Source organism: Aquila chrysaetos, chromosome 12, assembly GCF_900496995.4.
Source record: "Aquila chrysaetos chrysaetos chromosome 12, bAquChr1.4, whole genome shotgun sequence".
NCBI lineage: Eukaryota > Metazoa > Chordata > Aves > Accipitriformes > Accipitridae > Aquila > Aquila chrysaetos.
In genome coordinates, this window is record NC_044015.1 from 7,715,189 (window position 1) to 7,729,085 (window position 13,897).

Here is a 13,897-nt window from a genome sequence, read left to right on the forward strand (position 1 = left end):
CGTATCTGGACGAGGTGGGGTCCTGCTTGGAGTCTCCCCCGCGGCCGGCGCTGGCTGGCTCTGGCCTGTGTGAAGGGAAACATGTGAGGGCTGGGGGGGGGGGGGGAACAACCATCAGCTCTTTTGCCTGCTCCCACTGTGACAGGACGGCCATGAACGCCCCTTCCTGAAGCACAAACAGGGCAGTGTTCAGGGCTGCTCTACCCCGGGCTGAGGCCTCTCGGGAGAGGCCAAAGTAAGCAGTTCCTCCGCAGCAAACACCTCTCTGGGGCTGGGAAGGCTCTGACCTGAGCACAAACAAACACACACTTAAGGAAAACACCTCTTGCCTCTGCAAAACCTTCCCTCGTCCCTTTTGTTCCCTGTTCCTCTTGCTGCACACTAGCTCGGTCCCTTTGGCGAGGGGATGGGTGGTGCAGGAGATGGGTGTCCTTGTAGAGCCGCACCTCTCGGCCCCTGCTCAGCCAGCAGCTTCTCCCTTTCCTCCTGCCCCACTTCTCGAGGGTGCCGGCAGGTTCGGGGAGCAGGGCAGGACCAAGCAGCAAGCAGCCAGGAGCTGCAGGGGAAAGGTGACCTGTGCTCGCAGCATCACATCCACATTCCCTGACGTGGGTGCTGGAGCCTGGTTTGGCCAGAAAAGCGGGTGCTTCTCTGGGCCGGGACAGGGAGTGGGGCTCATGGCACAAGCTGGGGTCACTTGCCGAGCCATGACGCTGGACGTACACCGGTATGTCCAAGCAGAGAGAGGACCAGACCAAATCCCACCGACCAGCTGTGCCCTTCTTGACGGCCTCTTCAGGATGGCACGCTGGGGTGCAGGAGGGTCCCCCAGCAGCCCTTTGCCACGACACGTGGGCACAGCCGGTGTGGGGGCCGTGGCAGGACCAGCCCAGCCCGCAGCAGGGAGCATCCCTCCTTCCCGGCGGTACCTCCTGCAGCTGCCAGCCCTGCCATTTTGGGGGGGGGGGGGGGACGGACAGGCAGAGCGAGGCACCCCCCAGCAGCACCTCCATGCAGAAGCCTGCGTGCCGGATAAGGGCTGTGGCACTCCGGATCCTGACAGAGAGCTGGGCTCTCCCCTCCCCCCCCCCCCCCCGAAAAAAAAAAAAAAGCCACCCAAAACTGGCTGCAAGGAACAGCCTGCTTGCAGGGACAAGGGAGGGCAGCCCCGGGGGGGGTCTCAGGCCTGACGGTGCCCCCCGCCCCGAGCACCTCCCGCGGCGCAACACCCCCCCCCCGCCCTCGCCCCAGCCGCCTGTTCCGGGGGAAGCGGCCCCGTTCGCCGGGGGCTCCCGCCGGCAGGTGGCAGCCCCGAGCGCCCCGGCGTCCCTTGCGCCGCCACCGGGGCCCGGCCGAGGCGGCGGGGCCGGGGCCGGGGCCGGGGCCGCGGGTGCGTGTACGGCGGCGGAGCCCCCCGCCCTCCGCCCGGCCCGGGGAGATGGAGCCGGTCCCCGGGCGGCGGTGGCAGAAGGTGCTGTACGAGCGGCAGCCCTTCCCCGATAACTACGTGGACCAGCGGTTCCTGGAGGAGCTGCGGAAGAACGTGCACGCCCGCCGGTACCGGTACCGGGCCGTCGTCTTCCAGTCGGGAGCGGTGGTGCAGCAGCTGTGCAGCGTCTGCGTCTTCGTCGTCACCTGGTGGTACATGGACGCGGGGATGCTGAGCCCGCAGGGGCTTTTCGGGGCGGCCCTGGTCACCTCCCTGCTCGGCTACGTCCTCTTCGACGCCGTGGACGGCGGGGCCGGGCGGCGAGAGAGCGGGAGGACGCGGTGGGCCGACCTGAAGAGCACGCTGGTGTTCGCCGCCTTCACCTACGGCTTCTCGCCGGTACTGAAGACGCTGACGGAGTCCGTCAGCACGGACACCATCTACGCCATGTCGGCCCTCATGCTCCTTGGCCACCTCATCTTCTTCGACTACGGTGCCAACGCCGCCATCGTCTCCAGCACGCTGTCCCTCAACATGGCCATCTTCGCCTCGGTGTGCCTGGCCTCCCGCCTGCCTCGCTCCCTCCACGCCTTTGTCATGGTCACCTTTGCCATGCAGATCTTCGCCCTCTGGCCCATGCTGCAGAAGAAGCTGAAAGCCCGGACGCCCCGGTGCTACGTGGGGGTGACGGTGCTCTTCGCGCTGGCGGCGCTGGGGGGGCTGGCCACCGTCTCCAGCGTGGGCGCCGTGCTCTTCGCCTCGTTGCTGCTCGCCATCTCCTGCCTCTGCCCTTACTGCCTCATCCGCCTTCAGCTGCTCAAGGACAACATCCACGGGCCGTGGGACGAGGCGGAAATCAAGGAGGACCTCTCCAGGTTCCTCATGTAGGCCTGGCCCAGGGGGAGAGGGACCTTCTGCTGTGAGCAGTGCAAAGCTCCTTGCTGGGGGACAGCGCTGCGGGGAGGGCACCAGCCCAATAAAGCCTCTCACACAGCAACGAGGACCACGTTTGCGTTACCCTCAGCATCTGTTTCCGGACCCAACCCGCTTGGTTTTGGCAAAGGAAGGAGCTGAACCCCGCAGAGTGGCCGGCTCGTGCAGCAGCTCGGGGCGCAGGCGAGTGGGACAGTGCGTGCTCTGGCCACACAGACCCATACCTGCGTTTGGGAGGGGGCGGGGTGGGATGCATCCCCCGAGCAGAAACACCACACAGAAACACACATCTGCCTCAGATGTGCCCCACGACATGCCCATGGAGGTTCTCAGCCCCAGGGACCTCGATGTGCGCGATGGGGACTGACAGCACTTGCCCAGGAGGGCTGGAGGGGAAGGGGGCTGGGTGGGGGTCGCTGTGGGTGGGGTGGAGGTGCAGGGTGGTGGGTGCTGCAGGACCGAGCACGAGGGCACCTGGGATGGGTGCGGTGCAGAGCCCTGCTCACCTGCACCCCGCTGGTCACTGATGCCAGAATAGCCTCACGACACTGCCAGACACCACGCTATCCAAAATCCTTTAGGAGAGGGGGGGTGAAGAGGCAAGATGCCTTCCTCCCCCCCTCTAACCCCCTCCCGGAGGCAGATCTGGCCTCACCACAGGGGCAGACCCCGAGCCAGAGGGACGGAGCTCAGCACTGTCCCCTGTGGGTGCACCCACCAGCTGGAGAGATGCTGCGACAACAGCAGGGCCCACCAAGGTCCTGTCCAGCACGGTCTGTCCAGCAGCCATCTGTCCGGCACCGCACACACCGCAACAGAGGGCGCTCCCGGCAAAGAAGTCCAGCTGGAGGCCAGGCCAGGCCAGGACGAGCCAGCCCCGGTGCCGGGAGGGCTTCCCCAGTGCGGTGCTTTCCCTTTCCCTGCTCCCATCTGGGACCGTCCCTTGGCAGCCTGGCCCTTGGCAGAGCCCACCGGAGCCAGCACCACAAGAGGGAAGGGATGGATGCACATGCCTGCCCCAGCCCCACCTCGTGGGGATGCATTTGACATTACCTGGGTTTTTAGGAAATTTTTCTCTTTTGGAAACCCAACGCTGCAGAAGTGCAACTTTCTGCTTGATTTACCCCATCCCTTTGAGCGCCGGCATCTCACCCCAGCGAGCGGGCGCTTGCTGCGCGCTCCTTGGGCTTTCTCGGAAATGAGCAACCCCCGGCGGAGTCCCCAACACCTCCAGTGCTTTGTTACGGCTCTTGCCAAGTGTTAAATGTTGCTGTTGTCGTCATGGTGACGACTACATCTCATTTTGGTTTTAATTAAAACCTGCAGAAGTTTAGAGCCTGTGCTCCAGTCTCGCAGGGAGCACAGAGTAGCCAGATGCTCACAGTCAAGATGACATTTTTTAGTTCTTCGGAAAGAAGACTTTTTTCATAGGGAGGTTTTCCAGAAAGCTGCTCAGCGACTGGGACGTCCTGTCTTGCGCTGGACTAATGCCATTGTAACGCTGCTGTCACAGAATCCATCGATCGGTAGGGCAAGGCTTGAGTGTAAATCAAAAGTACATCAAATCTAGCCTGCCTGGCGCCTGTTGTTAATGTCTGTCACGGAAGAGGCTACAAGAAAGCAGAGTTTCTGCTGCACCCATTCTCCCAAGGAAAAATGTTTCCCCCCAAATACTCTTCCCAAATTCAGGCTCTCAAAACCAGCTCTGGGTTAGGAAAAGTGCAGACATCAACTACTCAGACACACCAGGTGGAGACAGGCACAGTCTGCCACCATCGCCTCAGCCACAGCTGGAACCCAGTGGATCACCTACGCAGATCCACGGGCTTTGATTGACGCAGCAGGCCCTGTCCGCCCTGCTCCAGGCAGGATGCAGGATGTGTCCCGTCCAGCCTGCTGCAGGCAGTTTCATCCCTGCCACGGCCCCAGGCCAATCTGCTTCACCCAGCTCCTTCTCTTCACCTCCTCCTCAGCCTCAGTCCTTGCCCAGAGATCCTCTGGGGAAAGGCTTAGCCCTCCCTTTAGATTGCCCGCAGAGATACCTTGCTCTCCCTAAGCTGGGAGATGAAAATGTAAAGCCCAGTCCGTGGCCTGGATGTACAAAGGGACTTTGAAGGAGGGAAAAATGCAAGAGAGAGAGACGGGGAGGAGACGCAAAGGCCACGTGGAGTTTCCCTAGGACTTCTCTGACCTTCTTCTGAGGACACATGCTCTGCAATGTTGCTGAAGTTATTTAAGATGCTGAATAAATGGCCGTTATGAGTATGTCTTCATGCCTGAGGTCAGAATATCCTCTACAGAGCAAAACTTTGCCATAACTCTATGCCCAGCTCAGTTAGATGCCCTTTGAGCATTTGCTACCTGAGCATACCAGTCTGGCTTCTCTGATGAAGCACACGCTGAGACCAAAGAAATAGGTCCTTCTCAGTTTGTATGCAACCAAATCATCATCACCCAACTCTAAAGAGTTAAATGTTACTTTGCATTACAAGGAAGTGCAGTTTCTTTCTCTTAAGTTTCCAAGTCCACTGAGATTGAGTACTTCAATGGGACATTTTCTTTTGATTTGAAGCTGGCCAAATGCGAGTAATTGTAAACTGGCTGGGGATAAGCCTTACTCCTGGGGGAGCTGCTGACACGTGCCGTCTGGAATCTCCATCTATGGCCTCTGCAGCAGGGAAAGGCAAGTGTCAGCCACCCACACTGTGCTGTCAGGGGCCCACATCCCTCCCCACGTGGGAGACTGGATCTGGGAAGCCTGGAAAGAGTGAAGCTTTAGTCTTTGAAGGTAAGATCTTTGTATCTCTTCAATTCCCACAGTAATCACTAAGCTTTTCTCAGCTTTGTGATGTGAGAGGCAACGGCAACAACATGAATGATCAGGAAACCAAAATAGGATTTTAGTCCTAACCCATCCATTGAAAAGCAGCCTAGGATGCATAACGCCACCCGCTGGTGCAGCACCCTTAGCTTTCTCCACCTAGCCACAGAATGTATACCATTGCAGGGTGGAAACAGCACAGACAAGGTTATACAGCTTCTTCACAAAAAGTCATCCCGTGAGTTGATGCTAAAGAATGTGCCAAGGTTTCCCAGCAGACCAGTACCTTTGTCTTTCTACTTAAGAGATTTTAGGAATAGCTACCAGAAAACCGTGACGTTCAGAGTCCTGTTTCCAACAATATTTTTTATCAAATACTTCAGAAGAAGGTAAAGATTTCTGTGAAAGGTTTAACACCATAAAATGCTCCAAGAAAGAAGTTTGTGCCTTACAGCGTAATGCCTGGAGGTCAGCTAGCAGCTCAGAGGACAGCAGCGGCTCCAGGTTGCAGTGCTGTAGGTAAGGCCATACAACTAAAATATCAGCCACCTTTTATTTGTTGTTGGTTCATCTGTTGGTACCATGCTGTATCCCAGAGGGAATGTAGTGAGAGCTTCCCCCAGTGTGGAACAGATTTTTGAACAACCTGGAAAAAAAGCAGCTTGTGAAATTCAGGCTGTTCCCATTCCCTCTTACCTGAGAGATGAAGCATGGCCAGAACCTCCTCAAGAGCTCGCTGGGTACAAACGCCGTTGCTTCTGTAGTAGTCCTGAAAATACACAGTTCCTGAACACTGCTGAGGTTTTTTTTTGCCTCAGTACCTGACAGCAATGAGTTCCACAGATGAAAGATATGGCCAATCTGAGCTCCCCTCCTCATCCCCTACTCTTGAGACAGTTGTGTTCACTTCTCCATTTCTCCCTTTTCCCAGGGTGCTGGGAAGCACCTTGCCCATCACTGTACTCTTTCCAGCTTCAGCAATTCCTAGTTTAGCGCATGCAATTCAGAGGTCTAGCAGGAATGATTATTTATCTCGTTCTCCTAAGAATTTCTGTACTTGGTTTGTGTTTGGTTTTTTTTTTTTCCCTTTTTGCTAATACCATTGCTGTTTCTTCTGTTGTACTCTACTAAAAGACAAAGTCTAAGTGAGAAGAAAGAAAAATCTGTGTAAGCCTACAGCTCTCTGGGCTTGCACCCCTTTATAACTAAGCAAACTCAGTGTCTGGCATTTACCAGCACATGCAGGTAGTTCAGCAGCTCCCTGGATATATGAGAGGTCAGCAGGGACCCAGATCAGCTGGAACAAGAGGAATTGCCCAAATTCAGCAAAGCTGTGTCAGACCTGGCTTGAAACCGAGCACAGTCTGTTTATCAGGCCCCCTTCTACACACACGATACTGACCTCCTCCGCTCTCCTGCCGCCATCCCCTGAGCAGCACCACTGCAGCTCCCTCTCACTGTGAACTTCCTACTACAAAGAGTCGTCCTGTTTGTGCTCCTGAAACAACAGGCTGGAGTCCTGATCTGTGCAGTTTGTTCTGACACAGTTCATATCTGTGCAGTGCCTTCTGATTTATCTGCATGGTTATGAGATGACCCTTGTTTTCATATGAGAAAAAAGTCAGTAAAACCCATCAGTTTTCCCTTTTTTTTAGACTTACTCTTCACATACTTCTCTGGCGCCCAAAACAAGCACATCTTCTAAATGTTAAATCCCAGATTTTATCTTTCCCATAGGGACAGACACATTTGGAATCCCAGAGGTAGCTAATTACAGCTATTTGAGCTCAGATGCTCCAATGAGGTCGGCTCGCAAGGAATTCAGAGGTTTAGCTTGAAAAAAATGGTCAGAGCAGCTGTGATTTATTTATAATTGTGCAGATTCATCAGTCTAGAGATTGCTGCAATCTTCTCCTTCAACTTTCCACTCAGCCAGGTGCTGCTGGTGGTGTGTTAGACATGTTTTAGGCCTCTTTTGTTGTTAAAGAAGCTGGCTATTCTTCCTGCTAACACTAAGCCAAAGCCATTTATATGGAGCAATTCTGGTGGTTAATGAATTCAAAAGCAGTGGTGGAATCCCAGCAGAACATCCCTCCCTCCACCACCTCGGAGGGTGGGAGTCTCCACAGAGCCCAGGCAATTTCTTCCATGGGGGTGTGAATGGCTCCCTGTGAGAAAGAATGGGTATACCCTTCAATAGAAAACCAGCACACATTTGTTTTGTAGTCAGAATTTTTATTCTCTTTATATCCAGGCTATCACTGACATCTGAAAATAAAATCTTTATTTACAAATAGGCTAGTGCAAATTAAAGATAATTTTGGACAAAAAAAAAAAGACAGATTGCATGTAACAAAAAAGAAATGCGTGTTAGGATGATCTTCCTGGAACAGCTGGTGGAGGTCGCCTAGGAAAAAGACAAAAAATAACCCAAAATTCACGGGGAGGGGGGGGAGAAGAGATTTAAAACAAAAGGTCAAGATACAATAAAATGACTCATATACAAAATTATCTTAATAAAATGGGTTAAGAGAAAAAGGCACAGAACATGCACATTAAGGAAAAGAGCAAGAGCAAGATTAGAATCAGCTGGCTATCACAGCACAGCCTTGGCTTTCACCCTCACCGCTTCCCATCTGACTTGCTGGCACCAGAGAACTAGGACAATCGCATCAAAAGTGTGGAGGTCGCTGGTCACAGGCTTTCTAATTTTCTTGCAGCAAATAATATCCTCTGGAAGAGCTTTTCCCCAGCCAATCGAAATTTGCACCACTATCCACTTCAAACACTGTTCATGGAGGTGACCTTTTTTACGTGAGATTCTGATGAAATCGGGAACGATCAAACAAGATGGCCTATGGGCTGGACTGGGGTATCTGGAGGCGACGTTGCTGGGAAAGGTTAAAAACTTGGGTGACAGCAGTGCAATGAATCTACTGCCAACCCTAGCAAGAGAGACCCTTGGCAGCTGATGGCCCAGTGCAGTGGCTAGAGAAGAGCGGATGCTTCTGTTATGCAGCATAGAGCACTGACATGTCACCGACCAACATGCCGCGAACCAAACTTATACAGGGGTACATAATGTACCCCAGCCAGAAGGGACACGTGTGACACTGCTGTTCACTGAGGGGTGGTGCACAGACTGCCTCAGGCATAGCCATTAAAGACTATTAAAAAAAATTATCTCCAAACGTTAAGGCAAGCAAGTGAATACAACGGGGACATTGCTGCTTTTCTCATCCCACCTTTTGCTCCCTCCTTTCCCAAAACCTGTTTGAGGACCAACATAGTGACCGTTGTGCTCAGTGAGAAATGTCCTCTCCCGTAGGAAGCTGTTGTGCTTCTCGTGCCATACAGACCATCTCCAAGCACTGATTCCAGTTACTTGGCTCATACTGATCTGAAGGAGGAGTTGAGTAATCAAGCCATCTGTACATTCATATACAACCACTTTAGGGGGAAATCCCTTCCAGACATAACGCATACACATGCAGATTTTTACGCCAGCTCCTGCTCTGGAGGGCTCAGTCTGGCCTTCTTCTCAGCTCTGAATCTCCCCAAAACATGCCTTCCCCAGCAATGAAATGAATACCAGGTACTGCTTGAAAAACATTCATCCATTTCCCAGCAAAACATCTCTGCAGCACTCCAGCCCCTTGCAGGGCAGCAGGCTGAATGCTTCCCGTGGGTTGTATCTGCCCCATCTCCCCTTTTAATGACACCTCCAGTGATCTCAATGCAACACACCTCTCTGATAAATCCTCACTGTAGTCCCAACAGAGGTGGAGTACGGCATGCTGAGATGATGGTGTGAGAGACAGAAGACCACTCATGCGCATCCAGAAAGTAATAATAAAAGCCCATCAAGAGTTACAGTTTATTTCAGGTTCAGAAATGCAGCATAACATTTTTACAGCAGGTGTATGTGATGCTTAGTAATGACCATGGTTTCAGGAATCGACTTGCTTGCTCAAAGGTCAACACCAGGAACCATTTACAGATTATGAAACCAAAGGCAGATGTTTTGGCTCATATGAAGTAGGGCATTAACATACAGAGCAAAATTCAGAAAGAAATTAAGCGTTTGCTTCTTACAAAAAGAAGTCATCGATTACACCATCCTGGAAAAGTAAAGAGACAGGCAGTAAAGCAAACGGCCGGCAAGACGGGACAAATCATATATCAAGCAAGAGTGGAGGACTGTCTGGACGGGAGGAGCCATCGGTATCAGCTCGCCTGCAGACAAAGCAAGAGGAAAGACAGGCAGGGTAACATTCATTTACACAAGGGAGCTGTTCTGCTAGAGCCCGGGGAGGAGGTTCAATGCCACAGTGGGAGGAACTGTGCCATAAGCACACCAAGAGGCTGGGTGCCTCCTCGGTGTCACAGGTGCAAAATAGGTCTGCTTTCAATTCAGGAAGTTTGGACTATTTTAAGACAGAAAGACAGAACTAGCCAGTAATCTCAATATGCTGTATACATGTTGTTTAGTGTAGCTGTCTGCGATATAGTATTTTCTATGTTATGCTTTAACACGAGATGCCATAACCTATAATGTATCTCCTTTAATATAATAAATAATCTACTTTTATGAGGCTTACTCAGAAAGTGCAACAAGATCAGCTATAAAATAAACACACATTAACTATGTACATAAGCCTTTTCATTGAACATACAATCTTTTTAATCCTAACACAAGATCCCTTGAGATTAAAGGCCGAGAGCTATTTACGGCACGCGCAAGCTCTTCAACTGTTGGTCAGCCATGACGAAGTGAGGTGGAACATGTTCTCCAGGCAGAGACTCAGGCTTAGCCTAAATGCAATACTAGATGAGCACCCTCCTGAAACTTAGCCACGTACATCATCCAGCTAATTATGCATCTCACGTAAGATCAGAAACCCTGCTGTAGCTTAATGGGAGTCTCCACCACTCCCTGGCAATCTTCTGGGCTTTGCCAGAGGGAATCAAAGAAAGGGAGAGCGACCCGTGCTTCTCAGACATGGGAGTTCAGGCTTAGGTCACCCTGTGTAAGAGTGTCTGCAGAGGGGGCAGTGGCTGGCCCAAGGCAGCCGGTCCCTCTAGCAGATCCACAGGGTGCTCGTCCTGCTGTCCTTCAGGCACGGAGCGAGTTGCTGTCAAGGCTGCTCCTTTGAGAACAAAGGACAGGAGAGACATGACTCGCCAGCATCAGGAGCAAGTGGGATAAACCCGTTCCAGGCGCTGTACACCAGGAGGAAACGGGCTGAGGTTGGGAGGACAGTACTTACTCAATTGGATGTGGCAATTTCTTGGGAAGCACTTAGCATTTTTCCCAGAAACATCAATTCTACGCAGTTTATTCTGAAAAGCGTATATGCAAGAAGTTAGAGGTAAAGCCATCAAACTCTGGTTCTGTGGTCAAGGTTGATTATTAACCTGCACACCTAAAAGTGTTGCATTTAGGGCACAGGGCCAGATTTAGATGTGATCTGAATGAGGATGCAGAGGAAGGGGGGCTGTGCAGCTGTGTCTCACGACCTCAACATTGAGCGCAGAACCAGATGGTGCTGACAGTGGGGCCACAGGCGCCTCACTGCCTCCTCCTCCTCGTCTTTCGGGTAAATCCACCCTTGAGAACTTCATTTACAATTCAGGATTACTGCTGAGAAATACAATTTTTGGGGGGGCACAGTTAAGGACAGTGCTGAATTGTTCTACCTACTTCCTTATGCTGACAGAAACAGTCATTAAAGTAAATTAAGGACTCTCAAGTACAGAGGATTTAAAAACATGTTTTTAGGCCAGGATCTATGTCATCTAATTGAGGCTCCTAATTTACCAGCATTACCACCCTTGTCTCTGATGCAGCCACACCGGTCTGAATTGCCTTCTGGAGGTGCTGCCTCTTTCCACTGAACAAAGGGGACCTTGGACAACTAAGTCAAGTGCTTGGGGTACAGTGGGATAAACCCAGACCATGGCCTTGCAGTATCACTGAATGAATATCAAAATTTGGGGTTAAAGTGACCTTCTGTGGCTGGAGCGCTAAGCCTGGCTTTCCATCAGCAGGCAGCTGCCAGTCAGTAACGGAGGGTTCTGATAAACTATATACAGGTTTGCTGGCTAGGCAACAGCATGGACTACTATAGCTATTTATAAAAATACATCTAATAGATGCACTGCATGTTACAGCAGAGAGCACTACACAGTGGAAAACTGTGTAGAACACAAGAAAAATCATCAAAATATGTTTTCTTTTTTTGTAGTAAAAATCAATATGACTGTAGTTGGGTTTGCAACCTTTTTTTTTTCCCTTGAAAGCTGATCCTGTGTACTTGGTGTTGGAGATCTGAGCCTGTTCTCCAAACAAACACCAGCCACTTAAGCAGTCTTCTGAGATCACCAAGATGCCGGTGCTCTGACAAACTCCATCTTCACTGTGCTTCAGAATTTGACCTCTAGACTCCCCAGGTGTGTGTCACAAGTATAAGGTTGACAGGAAATTAAAGTTAAGCTAACATACAAATCATGATGCTTTCCCAAGCTCGTCTCTCTTACGCAAGCTGAAACACGATTTGCTTCAGTGGTGAGCACAACTAATCAGCAGTCTGGGAATACTTAACGGGCTAAATCCCCATTTATTGTGGCTCTTTGATTGGATTTTTCCTAACCATGGGGCTACAGTATACTGGTGCCCTACATGCAGTCTCAATAAATGAATTTATTAGACTGATTATACTGAGGGCCTTTGAAACCACCAATTGCTTTGCCTAGGGATCTGTAACCATAATTGTAATAACAGCAATTAATATTTTCTGAAGAAACAAGGCCAAATTCATCTCTAGTTTAATTCTCTTAACTCAGTAAGTTTGAAGCTATAAGGCTGACACTGACCCTAAGTGTTTAAAGTGAAGTAATGCAGTTAAGACAAAAGGTTTTTATAACGCATTAATATATAACGTGCAAAACAATAGGCAGAGAGGACCTCTGCAAGTGAACATCTGCTAAAATAATCCATTGCCAGGATGCACAGCTGAGCACTTCTCAGTACCTAGTTGGATAAAGTGACCCTAATCTGAGGTGTGCAGGGCTTCAAGTGATGCGAAGAGAAAATCTTTATATAGGGGGCATAGTGGAACTTTATTGACTGGTGTGAGCAAATATCTCAAATCCAAACCGGACCCTTAGAAAGCTCAGATGTAAATCTAGGCCATAGCTCTGTGAATTGGCTCACACAGTGGGCAGAGTAGCGGTAGCCCATTCACAGCTGTGCATATATCTATATCGGTATCTACATCTCCTTCTGTTTCACAAAATGACCAAAAGCAACGCTCAGTGCTCTGGATCCCGCCACGCAGTACATTTATACGTATTACATGCAGTCACATACACCCAAGGCTTCCCATGAGTTCAGTGGGAGTGCGAATGTGAGCAAGCACCAGCAGAGGACAAAGCGAGCTGGCACACGCTGCTCTGTCGTGTACTGGCTCTTCCAACCGCCCTTTCACATCCTTGCTGCAGGGTGAGACGGCTCCACGCTGAGCCCTGCAAGCTGGGACACCACAGCCTGGTCATTACCAACCACCCAACCAACTTTGCATGTCAGCTGCCAAAATGTGGAAATAAAGTAAAACACGCATTATCCCATACACACCCTTCTTGTTTAACAGCATTCCATAAAAACTAGACTTCGGATAAGTAGAAATTATAGGAGAAGCAGCCAACCAGCAAGCTTCTTGCAAGAGAGACATGGAAGTGTGGGGCCTTCAGAAGAGCTTGGTAAGAACTCACATTGTTTTTCTTTGCCCAGTTTAGCCATTAAAAGAGAAAATGGGCATAACTGTGTAATTCCAAACGACAGAAAACCTGAAAGGTACAAATAAAAGCAAGATTCCTTTCAGATAAGAGGAAAAAAAGCAGCAGATCAAATCAACACATGCACAAACACACACAAAGTCAAGCCCTCCATTTGCTGTACAGGACTGTGAGCACAGTTGCCTGGGTGAAGACGTGTCAGTAAGTTAGCTAACATCAGCTATCGCAAAAGGAAAAGTCAAGGCAGCGCAGACCTTCCCAGAACATTTAAGACATCATAAACAATGCAGAATGGACAGAGAGTATATCAGTAAAATTGGTTACTTGCCTATAGATGTCCATACATGCGACTATACATTGGTTATTGCAACAGTTATCAAGCAATTTGTTTCCACATATTTGGTTAACAATGAATGACATGCCAGAAGCTTCTTTTAGTCTAACAGGGATGAATCTAACGGACGAATTACAGTGGGCCGAGTAGGTGAAGGAGGTGGTCTTCGACTGGAGAGAAAGAGAGAAGAAACAATAAGCACAAACACTGAGAACGAACCCGGCACCTTTTGCTGTCACTACGTGAACATGCGCATGCTCCCAAACGCAACAATCTTCTTTCCACATACACTGAAGCATGACAGCCCTAAGCATCCACAAGAAGGAAGAAAGCGATGTGTTTGCCACGTGCATACCATGCCTTAGCCCTCTCACGCATCAGACAGCTCTTTGCTCTGGTCCACAGCCTAGGTTTTCTCTGAACACAGTTACCTTCTTGTGCCACAGAAACCATCAGGGCAGGGTCATTATTCCTGTTTTCTCAGGGGTTGGTCCCAGCCTGGACAGCCTCAGAGCAGTCTTACAGGCACATTTCAGAGTGGCCAGCTGGATTTGGGAAGACAGGCTGCAGTGACTTCAGCTGC

At 50.7% G+C, this 13,897-nt stretch overlaps 2 protein-coding genes across 10 annotated transcripts in view; one reads left to right on the plus strand and one right to left on the minus strand.

Annotated features, from left to right (window-relative positions):
* The first annotated feature begins 1,319 nt into the window (after nucleotides 1–1,319).
* PIGC (phosphatidylinositol glycan anchor biosynthesis class C) lies at nucleotides 1,320–2,426 on the plus strand. The gene has a single exon (XM_030032134.2). The coding sequence runs from the start codon at nucleotides 1,439–1,441 to the stop codon at nucleotides 2,315–2,317; it is 879 nt and encodes a 292-aa protein (XP_029887994.1). The 5' UTR covers nucleotides 1,320–1,438; the 3' UTR covers nucleotides 2,318–2,426.
* Nucleotides 2,427–7,401: 4,975 nt separating this feature from the next.
* Nucleotides 7,402–13,897, minus strand: part of DNM3 (dynamin 3) — a 200,373-nt gene continuing 193,877 nt past the window's right edge. For 7 of the 9 annotated variants that reach the window (XM_030032131.2, XM_030032129.2, XM_030032128.2 and 4 more), the window contains one exon: nucleotides 9,047–13,484. In XM_030032131.2, coding sequence (XP_029887991.1) covers nucleotides 13,415–13,484 — 70 coding nt within the window. In that variant the 3' untranslated portion in view covers nucleotides 9,047–13,414. Of the gene's footprint in view, nucleotides 7,591–9,046; nucleotides 13,485–13,897 lie in introns of those variants that run through there. The other 2 variants (XM_030032130.2, XR_003925936.1) reach the window with 2 other exon arrangements.

Excerpts from the sequence above, each read along its gene's own strand:
- PIGC (XM_030032134.2), top strand. The coding sequence starts at position 1,439 with ATGGAGCCGGTCCCCGGGCGGCGGTGGCAGAAGGTGCTGTACGAGCGG.